Consider the following 23,460-nt stretch of genomic DNA (forward strand, 5'->3'; position numbering starts at 1 on the left):
TTGCTGAAGGCTAAATGATCATAATTCATAATTTCATAATTTTCCTAGCAGCACGAGGTTGCTATGTTTTGGAAGGCTAGATGTATTTATGTGTGTGTGTGTGTGTATGTTTTCATTTCTGTGCAGGTACAGCAGGCTGAGTGAGCTGGTGGAGCATGTGTTTCCATTGCTGAGTAAAGAACAGAGCTCGGCGTTCAGCTTCCCCGAGTTCAGCTCGTTTTGTTTCTGGAGGCAGCCCATCCCTGAGATCAACCCAGACGACTTGCTCTCATAGGCTCGACATGCTCTCCGTCTCCGTCCATTTGCCGTTCTATGGGCTGAAGTAATATTCCTCTAAGATAATTAGGTGTAATCCTTGCAAATCCAAAATTTCTCACTAACTGCACTCTAACCAGCTGAGGCATGTTCTGGTTGTAAAGGATTGTATAAAATCCATCTGCACATCCAAAACTGAACCATGCCTCGCTCTCCCCTTTAATCTAATGTCCACGCTGAACTGTGGGGGAGGTGATGGTGCAGTTTTCCCTCATTGTCTCACACATCAGGGATATTTGAAGCCTGCCTGGGTGCTGAGGCCTCTAAAAGATACTCTTATTTCAAAGTTTCCAGTTTATTGTGTGTGTGTGTGTGTTAATTACTTAAAATAGGGGTATCATAGCCTTAGTGCTGGTCTGTCTGATACTGGTGGACAATTTAACAAGGATTTTTGCCCCTCCACTACAAGCATAGGTATTTATCCCTGCTGTGGTGGTCCAGCGTAGGCTGGTGTTTACAGTCCTGTGGCCTAAGCACTTAGTAGTTACTGTGTGGGTACAGTGACACAGTGTGTTCAGTAGGAAACAGAAAATGAGTCATGTGGGAGAACATGTAGGATCACAGAACTAATTAACAGAGATATTTATTTACAAACGCTAATTTATTTTTGTTCTCTAATAATTAACTATTAAGTTAATTATAATTACTAACATGCACTGCCTCTAATATGTGGTGAAAGAATTCCTGTCTGACTATGTGTCTGTAATGAGGTTTGATCAGAGGCTCTCTTGAATGCTGATGCTGCTATCAAAGTCAGCCATGCTGGTGAACTCTGTTTCATCCTTTCGCAGCGTCTTCAGTCTGATGGTGCATTTAGGCTTTTAGTCCTGCTGGAAAAGCCCTGAGGTCTGAGCAAGGCTTCCATCTGTTTTCCAGGTGTTTTCCACTCGTTAATAATTTCATTGTCTGGCTGCTTTATAATGCCTTACTGATCGCACTTTCAGCAGCAGCCAAGAGAGCACCATGGATCAGCTTGCAGTTAATGAAGGGATGGCCTTATTGTTGGAAGCTTTTCAGCAGCCTTTTGCGTGGAAGGCTTAAAAGCCTTTTCTTTCGTGAGGCTAAAATAAGACTTGAGTGTTTTTGAACTGCAATGCAGGTAAATCACCCTACTTAATTTGTGTAATCAAAGAAATAGACCTGAAATGCTAATGGGTTTTGATTTCCCAAGATGACTAGTTCTAGTGTGTACTGAATTGTAGCTTTAACCTCATTTGATTTTTTTTACTAGTATGATGAAGTAGTGGTATTAGAGTTTTAGTTCTGTGTTTTGAGATATTTTCAAGCCTTCAGGTCTATAGGTAAATGATGTTTTTGTGCTGAGGAAGACAGCTATCAGTCTGGTCTAGCAGTTATACCACTGTAATGGGCCAATTTCAGTGTTTTTGAAGAACCAGGTCGCAGCTGTTTTGGAAGAGGAGTGTCCCTTATTATTTTTGTGGACATCTTCCGACTGCTGATTCTCTGTGGCCATGGGAAAGAGCACATCCTTGTCATGAATAGTTAATTAACAAAAGCTGGTCTTTGCCTCTGTGTAACAGAAACAGTGTATTGTATGTATGTATTTGTTTCTAGGTTCTCCTTTTAAATTTAGGCATAGAGCACCATGTGTTAGGTAGGCATGCACACCAACTCGGAGCACAATAGCAAGTAATTTATTTAAAATAGGGTATTTGTATGAGGTAACCATTGTTTGGGGGGAAAAAAGGGACTTCCCTGGTTGTTTGATTTGTTTATGCACAAATGTATTATCACATTTGTTTTTTGTCTTTATGAAGTGTAGAAGTGAAATCTGTCTGTTAATGATTAACAAAGTGATCCCATTCTTTCTATGAAAGTAATACTTCTTGTGTGGGATGGACACACTCATCTATGGTTATAAAAATGTTAAAAAATATATATATATATATAAATATTAAGTTGGAACCGATCAGTTATTGTTCATTACTCTTGCTTTCATGCCCTTAATTTTATATGCTTTTATTTGTTGACGTATGCTCTTTGTGGTAAATCTGTCTCTTAGATTGTATTGTTTTCAGTGTAAAAATTGAACATTACTGCATCTGACCACTCTAGATACCTTTAAGTGTATACTTACTGTATGGATCTGTTGTTTTGGAAAATGACATGAAAATCTATTAAAATGCATTTATTACAATTGTTTGACTGTTTCACTAACCATCTCACTTTCCCTTACATTTCCTTCAGGAGGATGTTTAGATTTCAGTCAGAGGATTGGAAGACAAGGGTAGACAGTGGAGAGGAAAAAGAGGTACAGGCAAGTGAGTGGTAGAATGAAATGAATGCTGGAGATTGTGTGGTTTAATCAGATTTGGGAGATTATCACCTCAGGTCAAACATTTTCTTCATTTACGTAGCAGCAAAAAAAAAAGAATATTTTCATGTTTTTTCTTATTGCCTTGTCCAGCAGTGTAATAAATAAGATGGAATGTCCAACCCAAAGGCTGTGGAGTTTGTATAAATGGAAATAACTGTCTTCTCTTGGAATGGGAGTGGGGGATTTTTTTTGTTGTTGTTGTTTTATCAGGCATCACATCAACAAGTTAGTTTAGAATTCCTGAAATCACTTGAATCACTAAATTTACAAATCCAGCTGTTCTATTCAGTGTTGGACAAAACAGTGGAGCTTGTTACGGCACTGTTTACAATACAAATATTAACAAATCCTTAATTCTTTGTGGGGCTGACTGTTGAGCTTTATTTGTGCTAAATCATTTTACCCCAAACCCTCCCCTCAGTACCTGAAAGAGCTTCATGCTGTTGCTTTGTCCTCAAATTCTTGATTTTGACTTTATGTTGGTTTATCATTCCATTACACAATGTTAATAAAAGCCTTTACAACAGCGCTGTTGAATGCTCAATTCTAGTCATTGATTAATTTTCTATAACAGTACGGCTCAGGCAGTAGTTCTGGCTTCAAGTATGTATTAAGGCGCTTATATTCTGTGTTATCATTTCTATAGTAATGACATACACAGGGACTTCTGCCACATAAATGGATTAAAAAAAAACACGTAATTGTTGATCTGGTGAGGTTTTCAGTGAAGAGACGTTTATTATCATTTCTGGAACGAGTCTCCAGAGGTAGAGCCGTAACTTTACGTTTTATGAGATGGGAACATCTTTGTGGTTTCTTGGCAACATGGCAAGCTGCATTGTTTGTCTTTAGGAGAAAAAAAAAACGCTGGTGTGGGAACGACTGTTGTAAGGGAAGTGATAACAGGAGCTAACATTTTTGGCAGACACTGCACAACATCAAAGGTAACTAGAAATGGTTGAATGCATGACCTATTCATTAATAAATAAAAATGGCAGTCTTTGGTTAATTCCCGTGGTATAAGAGGAATAAAACACTTTGGGACATGCTGTCTTCAGAGGGGTAATGGCATCACAACACCCAGTCATTTATTATTGTCCTATAACAGCATGCCCTGTTTTATTCCTTACATATAGCAAAATAAAGGCATTTATAATACTGCTCACTGATTTGTAATAAAATGATTCTATACAATCTGGTCTGTTGATTAATGATTCTATACAATCTGGTCTGTCACTCATGATAAACCGCCTTTTTATATTAAAAGGTGCAGTGTAAGTAAATACATTATAAAATGAAAATATGTGGAGTATGACTAAATATCTCAATGCACCGCTTTCCATGGTACAACAATGCAATGTGTGGCACTTTTTTTTTCTGTAGTTTCTTTCAAGCCAAAGCCAAGCAGTGATTTCCTTGCAGTGTCGTCTGGCTCACCACAGGCTGCCATGTAAATGTGGAGAGCTGCACAGCCAGGCAGTCCTCTGCTGTGTGTGTATGTGTGTGTTTTTTTTTTTTTTTTTTTTTGCTGGATGTTATCTGTGAACCTGAGTGGAATAGAGGAAGATACCGCTGAACGTGGAGAGCATCTCTTTGGCCTCAGAGAGGGCAAGTGTGCCCGCTGTGCGCACTAGTGCAACTCGATCTCCTGCGCGCAGCGAGAGGATGAGGCTGAATGAGACAGAACTACCACACTGACAAGGCCTTGATGTGTGCTGCCCGTTGTGTCCTCCATAACCTGCTGAATCTAGTTTCTGCACGCTGCGCTCAGACACAGAGAGTACAGCCTCGATCCGCTCGTGCTGTGGAGCTGTCAGCACGGCTGAGACTAGATAACGACCGTTCACAGGCACCGTGAAGATTCCTGCAGAGTAAGCAAGGAGAGATTACTTTGCTGCCAACTAGGACATGTACTGGCTGGTTTGTCCTGAGTGAGTGCTTCCTTATGTCATCTTTACTAAATGGTTAAAACACTGGTTTTAAATTGTAGCTATTGACCTTTACCTATAGCACCTTTATTGTAGTGGAGTCACTGAAAAAGCATATCTGTGACTTTTTTTTTTTTTTTTTTTACCTGTTTGGGGATTGTAGTGCCCTCCATCATTAACTAGCACTTTATTAAAACGGATGATGCCAAAGTCTCCCAAAAACGCCTGATGTGTGAGACCAGCTGAAAAGGAGAAAGGCTCTACAAACATGTTTTTCTCAGACGACACTGTAAAAGAGGCACAGAAAGGGTGGTGCTTAGATTCATATTTGCTCCATTTTAAACGTGGCCTGTTAGTGTGGTGGAAAATAATAACAGACATGCATATAGTAATCCATTTCTAATTTACCTGGTGTTGCAACAAGCCTTTGTGCAGGGTTCCATAACACTTGGGAAGCTAATGAAAAATATACAAAACAAAGAAAGTCATACAGATTAAGGACAAAGTAAAGCCAAATATATAACTCACCTACAGAAACAAAAGCTTTTTACCTGCGATTGGGTGGGGTTTATACGCTACCGGATTTATGGGAGGATGGCCTGTGGTGAAGGGGCAAGACAAGGAAGTAAGCATTTTTTTAGGTTTAACATAAAATATAGCAGAAATTGATAACCTGTGTGATCTCTGACCTGGTGCACCTGCGAATCCATGAATGGGTTTCCCTAACTCGTGGGATCCACGCTCCCGTCGAGAGGGGACTCTTTGTGCGTATCCGGGTGGTCCGGCCACTCCAGTCAAGACAACTGGTTGATTAGGCTGTTGGTGTGGGCTTGAAGGGTGCAGGGGGGCATAAGGCTGGCGTGGGTTTGAGGGCTCGGCCTGCGGCTGGCGTACAAAAGGACGGGAAGTAACAGGCACTGTCCTCTGGGGTATCCACACAGGAATGTGGATCTCGGGAATGTATGTCCTCCTCGGTGGGATTACATTCCTAGAATCAGGCAGAGTACTGGGTTTCTCCTGCTTCACTGGCACTCCTGAGAAGGAGGGGGTTGAGAGATATGACTCATCTTGTGGGGGGGAAAAAGCTGGCAGATAAAACACTCAGGCAGAGAATATATGAAATTCAAATGGATAAATCAGTCATCACAAATAAAAAATATGAAGGGAGTGGACTAGATGACTAATCTCATAAGGATATGCATTAGGGATGTAACAGAATATGAACGCATTATTCTGATTGAACAGATAATGTACCAAAGAGATACAAATACAGAAAATAATAGGAGGTGCACAGTTCTTTCTTTCTTTTTTTAAAAGAACATTCACAGGACATCTAGAGAGTGTGCTTCAGGACTGGGATCCCATAGGACACAACAAAAAATTCATGTGAATGGAAGGTTTTTACTTTGATGAGGGCATGAGCAAGCAATCTTTTAGGGCCAGAATTTACACACCATGTTGACTTCTTTTCCAGGGTGTTCGGGGATGTATTGGTAGGGTTCATATTTAAAAAAAAAAAAAAAGAAAGAAAGAAAAACAACTTCCGGTTTAGGTCACACCCAATTTGTGTATAAATCAGAATACAGACATTTGGAGCTCTAAAAAGGTACAGATAGTGACATTGCTTTATAATTCTCTAGCTGCTGTCTAGATTTTGTGCTGTACAGTACAGTGTGGGGACACTGAAAATGAAACACTACTATAATGTCCATAAATGATTTGTCTGACTATTTAGCCAAAAGAAAAAAAAAATTCTATTAGTGGCTAAATTTTTACTACCGTCAGCAGCCTCACACTGTGATGTTTCCTCAACCTAGCATGTGTTGTTCATCACACAAGGGTTTCGTCAACACTGTAATTGCATCTTTTTCTTCCTGCTTACAACCGGCATGAGTAAAACAAAGCAACAGCTAAAATCCCATGAGCGCTCTTCAAGCAGGCTACACCCGACCGAGTTCCTGCGTCACCACCGTTCGAAACTCCAGGTATCTCAGAAACACACACGTAAAGCCAATTTCCCATGAGATAATTGCTATCTAACTGTTTCCCATGGGCTCTGCTTGGGACGCAGAGGAAATCACAGGCTACTTTGTGCAATGGCTCAGCATGCTACACACAGATGTGGCATCTTAAACAACAGTGACTCACTAAGATACGATAAAGCCAACATTAGTCCTGTTTCTGGAAATCTATCTTCCTGGCTGACTCAGGTTCCCTAATCCAACACATCCTGATAAACATGATCAGTTGTATTGGATTATAAACTGAATTCTCTAGAAAGATCTCTGGGAAATGGGTTGGGGATCGCTGTTGTAAAAGTATGCTTTAGACAATAGTGTTGACTCAGATGTGGTGCTTGTTTATGGAGGAGGAACTCAGGGCTTGCAACTGCTTGGTCGAGGGAGGCTATGTTTACAAATGACCAAGATGGGAAGCCCGGATTGAAATGGGATAATTGAAATAATCAGAAAATGCTGGGTCCCATTTCAGCCATTAGTTTGGAAGGCAAAATGGAAGGAAGGAAGGCAGTTTTTTATATACATACACACACACACACACACACACACCAAGGTGTTATTAAAGTCCACAGTTCTTCAGCTTGCCCTAATGACCAGACCTCAGTGAAGTAATCTCACTTCTTGGCCTGATCCAATCTGAAAACATGCAGCACCCACATCCAACACCCCGGACTTGGAACTTTGACCCAGCTCTTATTGTCCACTTATTGATTTCACCACAGAAGAATCAGCTATAGTAATACTAAAAATAATCACACATCCTAAAGCTGGTCAGTTTACCTCTGTAGAATGCACACACACTGGGAGAGGGGGAGAGAAACTCTGGCATTCTATACTAGGAAGATATCAGTCAACAGGAAGAGAAGGACAGGAAAGAGGATGAGAGTAGATAAACTGAAATATACAGCATGGCAGACTATTTTGGGCTATATTTTCAAGGTCCTCTATTCCAGAATTCAATAACTAGCAAGTGTTTGTCTCCGGTATGAGCTGTGAGCCTATAAGTCTGTCACACTGGCCGATGGTCAGAATCTTCTAATGGGTTGAGAGTTATTAATTCATTCTATAAACAGTTAATTGTAGAAATCAGTGAAGAGCGTTGGATTTTAGAAAACAAACCACATATTTCCCAGCAGATTGCGTTGTCACTGACAGAGCAACTATGAATTAGTTCCAGAATTGCACAATGGCATACCCCTGCCCCAGACTGCTTGCCAGAAGGAATGAGTAATGCTTAACACTTTGCAACAGCAAGCCCAGTTGTCTTGTTGGCTATGGTACTTCATTCTTTCCACGTTTTTGGGCCCTTTAAGAACTACAAAATGATTTGCGTGTTCTCTTTCCACTCTTTTAGAAAAAAGCTATTAAAAATATTTTGTCTGCAAACCCAAATGATCAAAACCAGTGTGGGCTACTAACTTTCCGTCTTATTAGTGCACATCGGATTTTTTAAATTATACTACAAAAAGGTATGAATGTTAAATTTCTGGGATACAGGTGTTGTAGAATTCATCAACATGTTCTTCAAATATAACATGAGAATTGGCACATTGCTGGTGACTCAAAAAAGATCATTGTACTGTATGGAGTACAGTCCTATACAGGCTTTGAGTTTATATAAGAGAAATGTATTTTATTTACGCATGTAGCTGAATTGATATACATTACTCAGAATCAACTGATAATATCTTCTAAATGGATACAAATACAGACACGAATAGGAGGCGCACTATTCAGGTTTTTTTTTTTTTTTTTTGCCAAAAAAGGTTCACAGGGCATGTGGTTGAGATTAGAGGTATGCATCAGTACTGGATTCCCATGGAGATCAACAAACAAGTTGTAACACATAAGGGTGCTGCACAATACGTTTACAGCCTCCTCATTAACTGCCTCATCAAGGTTGTAGTGGTTTAAATTAGCCTACTAGTTTGTTTATAATTTAGGAAATAGAACTTAATAAATTCATTAGAAAATATCATGAGCAGGTACAAACAAAAATAACTGTGTGGGTTAGATTAAAAAAAAAACAAAAAACTACCTACAAAGATCATGGTGACATGCTACCACTGGGCTTTTTCCAGTGATTTCCAATGTTTCCTGGGGCACAGTGATAGAGTTGATGTTTAAACAACAACAACAACAACAGCTTCTGGTTTAGACCATGCCTACTTCAGGTTTAAATCTGAAGACAGATACAAATACCTATAGTATAATTGTATTGCACCCCTAATATTATCATGTGTCTGTGAATAAACTGGACTTATGCCTGAACATAACCTTCATGCATGCCTAGGAATTAAGAGTACTTGATATCCACCCTGGAATGATGACATCAGACTTTACAGGGAGGCTCCCAGGAATCAGCATACAGGCATTACATCACGGACGGCTCATAGCCCAACATCTGCACTAGGGTGGGGTAGTGAGTCTGGTTTACAGCACCGCACATCCAGAGGCCCAGTCCCAGGCTCTGCTGGTTAATGAAGACCAGACCCACACAAGCATACACATACTGAACTCCCTACTCATTTCCTCATTCTGTGCAGGGAAAAGTAGGGCATGACCAGCAAAGGACAGTTGGAGGACCACACAACTCATGAGCTCACAAAGCTCAGGAGAGGAGGAGGACCATCACTCATCCTATAGAGATTAGCTTTGCAATATGTGCCAGTGAGCTTAAATACTAACATAGGAAAAATTTAGTTTAGCTGAGTTAAACCTACACCATGACTTATGGGTTTAATGAGGATGTCCATTTCCATAGCAGTGTAGATCCCACATTGTAAGAGTTTTCTCTTTAAACATTATATAAAAGTAAATCTTTTAGACAAGTAACCAAAACATAACATGGTAAGCATAACAATATCACATAGCGATTACCCGTCCATTGTTTATGAGAAAAGCATGATTGGCTCCTTGCCAATGCTCTTAACTCTCATTTAGCTATATGTAGGGAGGCCCCTTGCCTTTCTGCAGCCCCAGGGAATTGTAGACTTATGAGCATAACTGTATCTCATAGCACATGCACTGTGGACACTATGACACTCTTTACCTCGAGAATTAACTTCAGGATAGGTTTCTAAGAAACCCCCCAAATATTAGAATAACAGGTCTGGTTTGGTTGACAAACCATGTGGATGGATATGAGTCATAAAGATAAGTCCCTACAACTGAAAAGGGAACAGTAATTTTTTTGTGTGGCAGCAATCCAATTTCCGTTTAGGTGCTTTTCCAAGTCATACAAATCATGCAGTGTTTTTCAATCCATATCTCCATTTTTGTCTCACCTACTTCTAGTGATGTCGAGACATGGTGAAGTAGAATTTAATAGAGATATTTACATTAGTACAATATATTATGCAGAACATTATGCCTGGCAGGAAGGAAGGAATAGTACCCAGAAGTAAATCCTGATATATTTAATATAAAGCCCATGTCTGAGGTGTATTGTCTTTCCAAAAAAAAAAAGAAAGTGATGAGTCCATGAGTAGGTTGGCATTGGATGGAATTTGGCGATATTAAATACGGTATCACAAAAGTTATGCTGTTTGCAACACACAGAATTAATGTTTTTTGCTTATGGGTTTTGCATCATTTATAGTAAACTTGTGGTTTTGCATCACTTACCTTGCTGTTTTGTGGTATGGTTCTTAATGTTCGCAAGATGAGTCTGAACATTGTGCAGATTGATCTGGAGGTTGCTGATCCCCCTGGAGTGTATCTGCAGTGTGGAGTTCATTTGAGCCAAGTTTCTCTCCAGACCCTCTTTCATAGCCTGAACTTGATTTCTCTCATCATTTACCTTCCCACACAACTCTTCTAGTGTAGTGATCCTGCTGCCTACTGCAGAGATACCTTCAGCTGCACCTGCTGCCTTCTCCTTACAAAGGTTCAACTCTGCAGTCACTTGGGATCTCAGCCTATCTAATCTGTTGCTGAGCTCCTCCACCTGACTGTGGCTTGGTTTGCTTACCTCATGGGACAGAGGTGGTACCATTGATGATGTCTGAATCTGTTCTACCTGTGCTTTTTGACAACAACTAGAGTTCAGGGTCTGAAGATCTTGGCTAAACTTGCTCATGACATCTCCCAGCCCAGTCACAGCGCCACTCAGGCCATTCATATTATCCGTTAGAGGCTTCAGCTTGTTCTGCACATCCCGCATGCTATCACTGTTCAGTTGATTCTCAAGCTTCAGACGATCAACTACACCCTCTAATTGTACAAGCTTCTCAGCATTGCTTTCAACATTAGTGCTCAGGACATCCAGTTGATTTCTACAGTGCCTCACATCCTTTGTAATACTCTCCAGACCGCCTAGGTGTTGAGGATCAATGGTTGGACTTGAGTTGCAGTCAGTGGAGCATATGTGCTCAATAGCATTCAATTTGTCCTCCAGCCCCTGAATCATATACTTGTTTGCATTAACCTGAGTTTGCAGAGCATCAACAGACTCGCTGAACATCCCTGGGAAGGAGGTGTTACTCATTTCGATCAGCATGGTTGTAAACTGGTCCTCCATAGAATTCAGTCTCTTGTCCAAGAGCGCCTGGATCTTTGCTGTCTCTTCGGCTAGAGCCTTGGTTAACTTCTCATCCACATAGAAGCAGTAGATTTCTGCATTCCTCTCGGTCACATTCATCCTGGCTTCAAGCTCATCCAAGCGAGGGCCAAATACATCTTCCAGCTGTAGCATGGACAGATGTCCCAGTTCGTTGTCCACACGGGCATTTAAGACTTGATGTGCGTCTACCAGACGCTGAAGCATGTTTCGTAAATCACTGTCATCCTCTTTAAATGGAGCTGTTTGTCTATGAGTGCGCACCAGCCCATCAGACATAGCCATATCCAGATGTAGCTCGCGTATCTCCTTCTTGAGCTCAGCCTCCCGGCTGTCCAGTAGTTTTGTCAGGTTGTCATAACTTATCTTCCATCCCTCTTTACAGGTCTTCTGAAAAGACAGTATCTTATCATCACATGCATTCTTCAGCTTTGCTATCTCATCCTTCATGTCCACAACGAGCTCCTTCTTTAATTTCTCAAACTTAGTATCAATGTAGGACTGAAGGATATCAATGTCTGAGGAGGCACCAGCAGTAACTGTTGGTCCCTGAGAAGCATCCATTAGTATTCGGATCTGGCCACTGTGTCCAGTCACAGCTTCCCGCAGCTCCTCAATCGCCTCATCCTTGCTTTTCAGAGCATCTGTCACATCATTAAGCCTGGCCAGCACTTTTTCCATGCCCCTCTCCTCCAGTCCCCTTGTGGCCTGGTGTCCATCCAGATGCATCAAGCTTTCCTCTGTACCGCCTGTTTTTGCGCTGTCTTGCACATGCATGTTGCTGAGGAGAGTGACGAGCATTTTGCTAGTGTCCTCCTGTAAATCAGTACGTAGGTTCGCAGTCATGCTAGTCATGGCTGCCTGGAGGTCCAACACTGTCTGAGAAAGGCGCTGCACTTCTGCCTCCAGTTGACGAGTTTTCTCAACCTCATGGTAGGTGTTGTACTGCTCTGTCTCCCGTCTCTCTGGCCCTATCGCAGGAGAAAAGATAGCAAATGGATCCTTCTAATAAGAATATACTGTATGTATGTATAATAAACTGCATGTCAGATATTGGATAATAAACACCCTTGGTGTTCAAAGCTGAATTAGATTATTAAGCATAATTAATTTATTGTCAAATTTATAACCAACAGAGAACACAAAAGTTCTTGACGTTCTTACTTTGTGAGTTTTGCGTGTATCCAGTATAGGGCTGAGAATGTGGCTTTGGTTGAGGTTTAAGTAACATCTGTCGATTTGGGGAGCCTTTTAGTTCTTTGCAGTCTGGACCCTGATACCCTGGACAGCACCTCCATTCCAGTTCAGTAACGGTCTTATAGGAAATCCTGTAACTGGGTTGAAAATGGGTCTGATACCTGGAAAACAAAATTTAATGCACACAAATTGAAACCTACCTAAATAGATAATGAAAATCCCTCAACAGACTGTGCTGTCATACAAAAATAATGCATGCATTTTAGTGGATTATAGTTAGATTTAATGTTGTGTAACATCCAAGAGACAAGTTAGTTCCTGTTCCCACTTATGTCATTGCATATACATAGTTCCTGGCACAAATATATGAAATTAGAGAGCTCTTCCAGGCATTTAAAACTTAATTAATTCATGTGAGTAGCAATTAAGCTATGTAGCCATGTTACCCTTGTTAAAGTAAAAACCACCCCATGGCAACTTCAACAAGTCTAAAAACAAAGCATTTCCCTAAAAACAACTGAATGAACATGCTTAGAAGAAAAAAAAAGATTTCCTCTAGCTCTGTAAAAAGGTTCTTTGCTTTGTACCTCCGAGTCAACTGTTAAAGATTCTATGTAGAGAACTCTACAACTCCCTTTCCAAAAAAGTTCCAAGTAAACCCTCCTTAGACTGCTAGATCCATTAACAATCCTTTTATTTGTTTACTAATTATTTGAAATCTACTGATACTTTTGAAAATCTGCATAAATGCATTTGGTTCTCCACATACACAACTGCCGAGTAACACAATAAGCCCCAGTGATACAGTCGATTCCCATCAGTAATAAAAAAATGAAAGAAGAAATGGCATCATTTCCTGTGATGAGGATGGGGCTGGGTCAGTTTTCACATCTGTGAGTGCAATTATGGATGAAAATAATGCATGGTCCCACAGAAATCTCCCCAATAACAATCCATATTCTCTTCATGGTGACTCTTCATTGTAACGCATTTTTAAGAACCTGTGGAAGAAGCCTCATTATGAAATCTGATATGGAACATAAGGTCAGACCTGCATGAACCGTTGTGTTATTTTCCTCCCTTCGTAAGGGATAACAAACTAATGTATCTTTACAATTCTTACATAACATCCACTGTCAGTCAAAATAACACCATGCATTTTAGCATTTTTGTTTAAATGAACTCATTTTAAACACTCTAAAATGTGAAAATTTAACCAACCAATAGGTATAAGTGAATTGTGAAATGTCAATGATTAAATATTTGGTGAATTGAGAAATGTTTAAAAAAGACATTTCTCAAAAACTAAAAAAAAAAGTATTCAAAAACAAGACAATTTTATCTACATAACATGGCTCACAGTGTCATGATGGCTGCAATGTTTAGATCATGTGACCAGTTATAGATCATGTTTAGATCACGTGAACAGTAACAGATCATGTTTAGATCATGTGACCATTCACCATAGAACAAGGGTCTTCAATCTTGTCCACAAAAGGCCACTGTGGCTGCAGGCTTTCATTCCAGCCAAATAGGAGGCACACTTGATAGTTGATTGGAGCCCAAGATGAACTGATTAAACAAGTGGAAACAGGAGTGACTCCTGCCTGGTTGGAATGAAAGCCTGCAGCCACACCGGCCCTTTGTGGACAAGATTGAAGACCTCTGCCATAGAAGAATGAGATTTGTGCACTCAATGGCTGCTGCTTCTGCATTAGGCCATATCCCAAATGACATCATAATATCTGCCGTCATCTTTTAAGCCTGCACTCTGGTGACATCAACAGAGTACAAACTAATGGTAAGACCTCAAGTATGCACTGGTTTAAAAAAAAAAAACAACATTTGGGACAGTCTTGGTGCTCTCTGTTCTATGTTTCAAGGCAATAGCTGAACAGTGAGTTGTGTAATTGGAAGTTATATAAGAAAGAAAATCATTAAGGACCTTAATTAGTACACTTATAGGCCATAAAAACAAACAAAAGCAGCAAACAGTAATCACTTGTATACCATTTTTCTGTTTTTAGTTTCATGGATCAAACAGATGTTGTCATTAAGCATGGTTGCTTGCAGTTTTACACTCTGATAATAAAACTGAAATACATCTGCCTTCTTGTAAAAAAAAAAAAAAAAAAAGTAGTAAGTGTAAGAGTGAACTCGAGTCAGCAGAGATATACTTTATGATATACAGTAGTTTGGTAATGCAGTACAAGAATAAAGGTAACATCTCCATAATTTGAGTAAGTACACAGCATTTATTCAAGTACATTAGTTCGTATAAGAACTGAGCTGAAATATTCTTTTCTGTCTAGGATTTCTCTTAGAAACAGAGATAAACACAGCTACTGATGTAACTTGGGTGTGTCACAAATACCACTATACTGGCTATGTTAGCCATCAGTTATTGCATTGAAGCACACAGGTTATGTCTACACAGCACTGAACACAACACAGTATAAATTCTCTGCTACACTCAAACACACTGCCAGTATTGAACTCTTATATCTGCTTTTTCACAATGTAAAAAGTACAGCTGCTTAGTGGGCCTTTAAATTACGATTCTGTGAATTGTAAAAGCGAGGCCTTCAGGCTGGTACGATATGAAGATCAGTGTGAACTAACCAAGAACACCTCAAATGTTATCTCAGACAGCGCTACATGATCGTTGTAGGACATTAAACATGTAGCTAGTGACAGTAATTCAGATTTAGGGCCACATCCCTACATAGATGTGTGCTTTTCCTTTTTATAACACAGCAGAATTAGCCCAGGAAGGCCATGTTCTCTGATGGTAATCAGCTAATGAGTTGAGTGAGTGAAATGAAATGAGTGCTGTGCTGTGCTTTTAAGGCTGGAGACTGACATCCGTTCTCTGGTGACTTTGAGCTGTTTTCCAGGGGAGGACAGTAGTGCAATTAAGCTGCAAAGAATGTCTAATATTCCTACACTCCACCAAAAATCCAGGAACACACACACACACACACACATAGCCCTATTACTAAATGGCACTCTGAATCACCATAGAATAAACACTACAGGCACGGATGTACAGCACCCTTTTTGGGTGGCCATGCAGTCTGGCTTTATCTCCTAAGCCCCACCCTCTCCCTGTAGTATTAGCGTCACTCGTAGCTGCTCAGGAGGATCAGGCCAGGCCCCTCCCCACGCCCCGCCCCACGCCCCGCCCCTCGCGGTGGTACTCACATCACTGGTGGCTCGCAGTCAGGCTGGTGTGGAGGGCAGGGCGCAGCTTCAGCTTCAACCACTGCGGGAATGTCCGCGCGCACTGCACAGCTCACGTTCTTCTGCACGATAAACGCGCACCAGTTTCTGCCAGATCGAAAAAACAATGCCATAAAACCTGGATGTATTTCATCCAAAGCGTTAACACTCTCCATTCTCCCACTGCGATACTATTCTATAGTCGGAAATCAGAGAACCGAGAGCGAGCCAAATTACGCAATGATTGTAGCCAATTAAAGTGTGACGTTATAGCGTGCTAACACATCTGGAACATCTGGTCTCATAGCAATGAATTCAACCAAGACTGTAACGTTTTATTGCATTTCTTGTTGCTATGAGAAAAATATGAAAAGGGCCACTTTGATGGCAAAAAATGATTATGTGATTATTTTTTGTGCTATATCACTTATCATTCTGTAAACATCTGAGTTATCAAAAATGTTAATACTGTAAAACTCATTTAACTTGTGATTTAAACTGATGCATTAAACAAACGCGTTTTTTCACACAAATGATTGTAAAATCTCAGCACGCTAAATCGATAATCTCTTAAGAGCTCCAAATTCAGCATAATGGCAGGAAACAAACAAGCCATTTCTCCTTTTTAAAGCATCATATGAATGATAAACTTTCACCAGTTCAGGGCAGTGCCTGGAGTTGATACTCACTTGTTTCTGAGCCTGTGCGCGTTGTACTGCAGACTCAGAGACACGCTTCCCAAAAGCAGCACAGCGAAGCCCAAACTGCTCAGATGAGCCTTAACCCTCATTGCAAATCCTGACAATTAAAGACAAATACCACAAGCAATTAAACATAAAACTAGAGTCTGGCTGAATTCAGCCTTCCCAAAAGAAAGAAGGAGAGTCCGAGCGACTTCACAAGTTTGAGGAAAAAGTTAGACTGAACTCTACAGGGGTCCGAAAAGCAAGGTTGCCAGATTGAGCCATGTGTCTGTAGTGTTTCCAGCCAAATATCTCTTTAAAATCCTTCTCTATTTATTGTACACCACTGCAAGCTGCAGCTTTACCAAACAATAATGTTAAACCACGTCCAAAACTATAAAACACAACCATAATCAACAGACTACATCTCACACCTCAACTATCCAAAAGCCATGTTTTAGGCCCACACTGATTCCATGGATCCCAATCTGGCAACACTGTACACAAGAATTAGTGGGGGCGGGACAAGTGGCCTAAAAACACAATAGAGTACTAAATGCCCCACAGCGCCTTTAACCCAACACCACAAACCAGTTATAAGCTATGTGTGTTTAGATTTCTGTGCCATGTTCACAGTTATATCCGTTATTTGTGGCTGGGTTGCTGTCACTGTTGTTCATCTAATAGGTCTAAATTAAACACATCACCAGCTGAGAAATTAGACTAAACACCCTCATCACTTTCTGATATGATCTTTTTAGAAAGCTGTAATAAACATTCCTATTCCTACAGGTCAGTTAAAGGCACTCAGGTGCTGGGAGGAGTGTGTAGCGGCCCCAGGCCTCCCTCTCTCTCTCTCTCTCTCTCTCTCTCACACGCACACACACACACACACACACACACACATACACGCACACGCACGTTTGTCTTACTAGCATTGTGAGGACCATCTGTTGATTTAACATAATTATTAATGCAGCTAATTAATGTCATGCCTACATCTAATCCTAACCAACCACAGTAAACAAGAAATCTTTTGTCTCTTATAGTTTTTTAAAAATTTATTATTATTATTATTATTATTATTATTATTATTATTATTATTATTATTTGCAGCTGCAGTTTTTGTGAAAAAAAAAAAAAGATGAGAAAAATGGCCCCACAAGGTCAAATCTGTCACATATTCCTATCCTTGTGGGACCTCTCACCCCTCACCACCCCACACACATGCACACACACACACACACACACACACACACTTGCATTTTACATGAAGCAGGTTTTATGGCTTTTATGACTGTGTTAAATGCACAGACAACATTGAACTACACTGTAAATGGTTCTTCTATGGTTCTTTAAGGGTTCATTGGATAATTAAGTGTTCTGGATAATTATCTAATTATCAGGTTCTGCTTGGATCCCTTTCTGATGGGGAAACACTGTTGGACAGTTCTACATACAATCCTTAATGGTTGTACATTATCTAAGTGCATGAAGGAAACAGTGGGTTATGACTTGGGAGACACAGGTCTAATGTTTTAAACCTATGACGTGATGGTGGCAGTTTATTCAAATCATTATTGTTCACAGAAGTACATTAAGACTAAAAAATGACCTGTGAGCCAACATTATACTGAATAAAATGTAATCAAAAAACTATTGTTATAGTGTTTTGGATGGAATGTAGATTGGATGCAACCTTAAACATTATTAAGAAAATATTATTAGCTAAATATTATCTATGTGGTGAGAATAAAAGGCTGAAATGTTGAGAAATGTTGCTAAGGCTGTGGAAATAGACCTTACAGACAACATGCAAGGATATTCTAAGATCAATATTTAACGAGAACATTAGGATACAAAGTTGAAATCTTTAAATCTAAAATGCCGTAAATGCAGTATAAGACGCGCAGTCGGGTTGTAACTAGCTCCACTGGATTCACTCAGTACAGCTACTGAGTAACTGTGAAGCGTCTGATCTAAACACTGGCTCATACTTGACGCGTCAAAGAGAGTACCTGCGGCCAACGTGACGTCACAGCCACAGCCACAGCCACGCCCCTGCACGAGGGCCCTGCGCGGCTGTCAATCACCGCGTCGTGCGCGTGAACAATTTTTCTGTATGCTGCAGTGCATGAAATTACTCTGAGGAAATGGAGACATTTAAACAGAGGCTGATTGCAGAAATACGATCTGATATGAGAGACTGCAAAGACAATCAGATGAACATCTGTATGGCTCACTGGCATGACAAGAAAGTTATCCCTTTTTAACTGATGGACAATCCGCCCTCTGTTTGCTCTGTATACGCATCAACACTGCCTACACCTCAATTCCACTTCTTTAAGCAACAGGTCACCACTATATATATTTAAATAATAACTTTCAATTTATTGATCACATCTTTGCATACAGTGCCTCAAAAATTGGTGAATAAAATGCATTTTAATCGCAAGGATAGCAGTAATTTCAGCGACGCACGATGCAGAATGCATCAATCAATCTTAATGCAAACCCGCGCGCGCTTATTTCTGGACTGTTAATAGCGCTTTTCCGCCAGCAGAGGGCAGTGATGTGACACGAATCGCAGCGCGCGGAGCCGCTAATTGCCTCCGTTAACGAGCCGCGGCGTTCCCTGACTCCACTGCAGCATACACAGCTACTGATGCTTCTGTTTCCACTGTGCAAAACCGGTAAGTGAGACAGATGTGCTGCTCTACAGCTACGCATTCGTTTGGCAGTCTTACTCATAATTACGTTATAATTTTCGGATGTGTAATGTGTAATTCCACAAAATGTGATTAATTGAAATATATAGAAAAAAAAATGCTATCTGAGGTTTTCATTTTCATGAGGTTTATAGAAACACATGCTGTCAACAAAGGCAGCCCATAATATTTTCTTTTATTTCATAATAATTTCTTCAGTGTAGGAATTCCTATTACTAAGGAATTCCTAGAGATTTATTTTTCTGAAATGGCCCTATACTTTAGTTTTTTCCCCACACTATGTTTGTATTCATTTATATGGACATATTGATGTGAGCAAACTGCTATTTATACCCTCTAAGAAAGCAACAGATCAAAAAAGTAAGGAACTTAATCTCTGACCTAATGAAGAAATAAGGTTTATTGCCTAAACACTAGTCTACATTTGGCTGATGATCATGGCCCTGTGAGACACAGCCTCTGTAGGCCTTGTTTTCACTGGGACACAGTTGAGACTAATGAAGAGTAAAGTGACAGGTGTGTTTGTTGGTTTAGAGCATAGGTTCCCAACCCTGGTCCTGGTGTACCCACTGTCCTGCACACTGTAAAGTTTTCCCCTGCTTCAGTCCCAACACATCTGACACAACTAATTAGCTAATAAACACTCCTTCCTGTTTTGAAGTGGGTGCAAGGGAAAACAGTATCATGTGCCAGGCAGGGGGTTCTCCAGGTCCAGGGCTGGGACTGTGGGGTTTTTGCTTCAAAGCAAGTAGTTTATTCCATTCATAATTTAACGTTTGGTTGTACCTGTGACGCATTTTAAATCGAGCTGAAATACATAGGAAACCTAGATCTATGCTATATGGCTGAAAGTATGTGGACACCTGACCATCGCATTCATATGTGCTTTTTGAACATCGCATTCCAGATTTAGTCCCCTTTTCTTGTTATAATAACGTCCACTCTTCTGGGAAGGCTTTCCACTAAATTTTGTAACGTGGCTGTTGGGATTTGTGCTCATTCAGCCACAAGAGCATTAGTGAGATCAGGCACTGATGTTGGGCGAGGGGTGTCTGGGGTGCAATCGACGTTCCCGTTCATCCTAGAGGTGTTCAGTGGGGTTGAGGTCAGGGCTCTGTTCAGGCCACTCGAGTTCTTCCACTCCAACCTTGACAAACCATGTCTTCATGGAGCTCGCTTTGTGCACAGGAGCACTGTCATGCTGGAACAGGTTTGGGTCTCTTAGTTTCATTAAAGACATTCTGTACAATAGTGTACATCCAATGTTGTGGCAACAGTTTGGAGAAGGCCCACATATGGGTGTGATGGTCAGGTGTCCACAAGCATTTGGCTATAAAGTCAAAATAGCATGCAACAAATCTGAATAACTAGGCTCTAACAGAGTAACAGCATATGTACAAATAGTGCTTCATTATATATTACTGTGGTATACTATTTTTTTCATACTATTATCTACTGTAGTATGCAGTTTATATTATATAAGACATACTAGGCCTATAGTAGCCTACTTACAGTAGAAAATAGTAGGCTATGAAAGCAGTATGCTTTTTAATAGCATGTTCAGTATGTGATTATAACTGCGTATGGAATGGAAGTCATAGGAAACTGGTTGAGACAGTGAGGAACTGGAGGGCAGGTGCGTGTGTGTGAGCTCGCAGCTCCCCAGGCGCGCGCTCTGGCCGTGGCACATCGCCGGCGCGCTGACGCGCTTCTGAGTCACCGGCATGTCAGCGTGTGTGCTGCTGCTCGCTCCCTGCCGACAGCGTGTCGCCTCTTGGCCGCGACTCGGCGCCACAGATCGGCCCGCAGACCGAAAGAGCTCACGTGCTTCTGCGGCACCACCGGCGCAAACGTGTTTCATTGTTCTGTTGTTTGTGTGAAATTCTCCTCCTCCTCCACCTCCTCCTCCACCACCTCCTCCTCCTAGCAGCGCCTCGCCCCCACTTCACCGGACGCTTTGTGCTTTTCACAGAGAACTGACGGACAGTGCTACTCTCTCCCAGTGGCCACACTGTATCCCACTGTGGGGCTTTAGGGCGTCATGCAGATACTAAGAGCTGGTATTAAGTTCAAAAATAAATAAGCCAGTGTTGTCTGAATAAAACCCACAGTGCTTTAAAAACATGACAATGTTGTTTTCATGCCTGCTTTTTTTCTTTCCTTTTTTTTTTTTTGTTAAATACAGTCTACACTTACTTCCCAAAGCCTTTACATGAAACTTACTTCATTTTCAAATTGAAAATGGTCTCACACTATCTGTGTGGAGTTCTCCTCAAGGGCTCTGGGTTCTCCAGTTTCCTCCCATCCAGCCTACCAAAAACATGCCAGGAGGTGGACTGGCAACTTTAAACTGCTCCTAGATATGAATAAGTGTGTGAATGTGTGTGCATGGTGCCCTGTGATGGACTGGAAACCCATTTAAAGTGTGTCCCTGCCTCACGCCCAGTGTTCCTGGGATAGGCCAGGAACCAGGTTACTGGATTATGTGAATTATGAAGGAGTATTTTAATATCATGCTATTAGCATGAAAACTTGGATTGTGGCAATACTAGCATGAGCCACTTTTGTTCTTGTACCACAGAGATTGATCAGGAGGAAGGACATTGAAAAAGTTGCACATGTCTAGTTATCTAAAGGATATCATTGCTTTAGTGGTATACTAGAATGTCGGAAATGATTACTGTAGTCCTTAGAAGGTATTTTTTTGTATTTGCATTGTGTTTTACTTTAAAAACTTGAATTTAGTGCAATAAAGTTATTTTAACACTGTGAACCATGCATAAAATGTTTTCTGAGAAAAATGCAATTATCCTTTAATTGGACTAAAATGCAACATTTTTAAAGCAGGCTTCACATCAAAATGAACTGGACCTAATTAGTGGTACACTTTATATAAAAGGAAATTCATAGTGTGTAATTGTCAGTTAAATATAATAATGAATTGCTTTTTTCTAACAACACTAAGCCTGGCTTACCACTCAGATAAATAACACATTCACCTACACAAGAAAGCAGAGAGTAGATACTGTCTTGTTCTGATATTGTTGTTTTGAACGAGCTGAGAAAGACACACATACACACACACACACACACACACACACACACACACACACAAGCTAACAGTCATTTGGGGTACTGCAGTTTAATGACTCTAAAATGTTAATATGGTCATAAGCCTTACTCCAGAATATTTGATTAGGGTCATGACAGACGCATCACCTAAAATGTTAATGAGCTGAAATTGTGCACAGGAGGGACGGTCCCTGTCACACACACTGGACAAATAGTATGGATCAGCTGAATCTATAAGATCCCTCGACTATAACAAGACCAGCAAAGGGCACAGACTTCTACTCGGGTTATGCCACAGTGCCGGACAAAAGCAATAATGACTTGTACTGAGCAGATTAGCAACTAGATGAAGCATAATGAATCATTTGGTTTGTGTGCTGTTTTTGTTTTTCTGTCTTTTGCCCCACCCATGTGTCATAGATGTTACACAACTACAGTTCATTAATATCTCAGTGTCACATTCGGTCTGTGTGCTGAAGAGATGTGATGAAACTCTAAATTATGTTCTGAGAGCCTTATTGAATCAGTGTTTGTTAAATAAAAATCTGAATTATGAATTGTATGTTTTTTAAATATTATTTGAGATGCTATATTATTTTATACTGTTGTCAGCAAAATACTTTATTTACCATATTTCTTATGGCTTCAAGGTGGGCACACTGCAGAAGGTATCAGCAGAATGTTATTCCTGTTATTTTCATTGTAGTTCCTGAAAGATTCATAGCAGTTTCTGAGTAATATGCTTTAATATGAATAAATGAATAATGAGCTGTGGAAAGGTCAGAGGTTGCATTTTAAATTTCACAGACAATGCTATTATGCTGCTACAAGACACTTTTTTACTACTGTTCTTGCTGCTACACTTTTTCTCCATATGTTGTCTACACAAACTGCATGATAGTAGACTGTCAGCAGTTTGTAGACAATTGTTTGCTCTGGTTTCTTCCATTCGAGACTGCTCTGTTGTTCTGTCCAATTAGTAACTGTCCTGTGTATTCATTTTCCTGTGTATTTATTGTATATTCCTTGTATATTCATTATATATTTTGAATTTGTCTCATACTGTCTTATATTTGCACTGAGTCTTGAAAAAAAAAACAACTAGATTTCTGTTACATGCAATAAAATGATATGCAATAAAACCCACTTGACTGAACTGGACTAAATTCCCGTATATATGATGCTTTTGGAGAGGGCTGATGGTTGTTTGTATATTTTGGACAGTACTTATCAAGGTAAGCTGATTATTTTCCATTTTAAAATCTTTTGATGTCTGTCAAGTTGTAATATTTCTGCACCACAGAAATTTACTGATAGCATGATTCTTAATTTCATGTTCCACAGTGACCTGGCTGTCTTCACTCATGGTGTGTTTTCTGCCTTCCTCGCTTTACTTA

At 40.3% G+C, this 23,460-nt stretch overlaps 2 protein-coding genes across 4 annotated transcripts in view; one reads left to right on the top strand and one right to left on the bottom strand.

Moving 5' to 3' along the window:
• The window catches only part of lpin2 (lipin 2), a 29,422-nt gene extending 25,826 nt beyond the window's left edge, over positions 1-3,596 (top strand). For all 3 annotated transcript variants that reach the window (XM_053233638.1, XM_053233637.1, XM_026936106.3), the window contains one exon: positions 127-3,596. In XM_053233638.1, coding sequence (XP_053089613.1) covers positions 127-274 — 148 coding nt within the window. In that variant the 3' untranslated portion in view covers positions 275-3,596. The remainder of the gene's footprint in view (positions 1-126) is intronic.
• emilin2a (elastin microfibril interfacer 2a) lies at positions 3,367-16,664 on the bottom strand. Its single transcript, XM_026936105.3, has 9 exons — positions 16,269-16,664; positions 15,562-15,687; positions 12,325-12,518; positions 10,227-12,131; positions 5,271-5,615; positions 5,133-5,180; positions 4,990-5,037; positions 4,728-4,868; positions 3,367-4,517 (listed from the first exon to the last, which is right to left on the bottom strand). Exons 1-9 carry the CDS (start codon positions 16,367-16,369, stop codon positions 4,189-4,191), a joined length of 3,237 nt encoding a protein of 1,078 aa, XP_026791906.3. The 5' UTR covers positions 16,370-16,664; the 3' UTR covers positions 3,367-4,188.
• Positions 16,665-23,460: the final 6,796 nt, after the last annotated feature.

Source organism: Pangasianodon hypophthalmus, chromosome 4, assembly GCF_027358585.1.
Source record: "Pangasianodon hypophthalmus isolate fPanHyp1 chromosome 4, fPanHyp1.pri, whole genome shotgun sequence".
In the NCBI taxonomy this organism is placed as follows: domain Eukaryota; kingdom Metazoa; phylum Chordata; class Actinopteri; order Siluriformes; family Pangasiidae; genus Pangasianodon; species Pangasianodon hypophthalmus.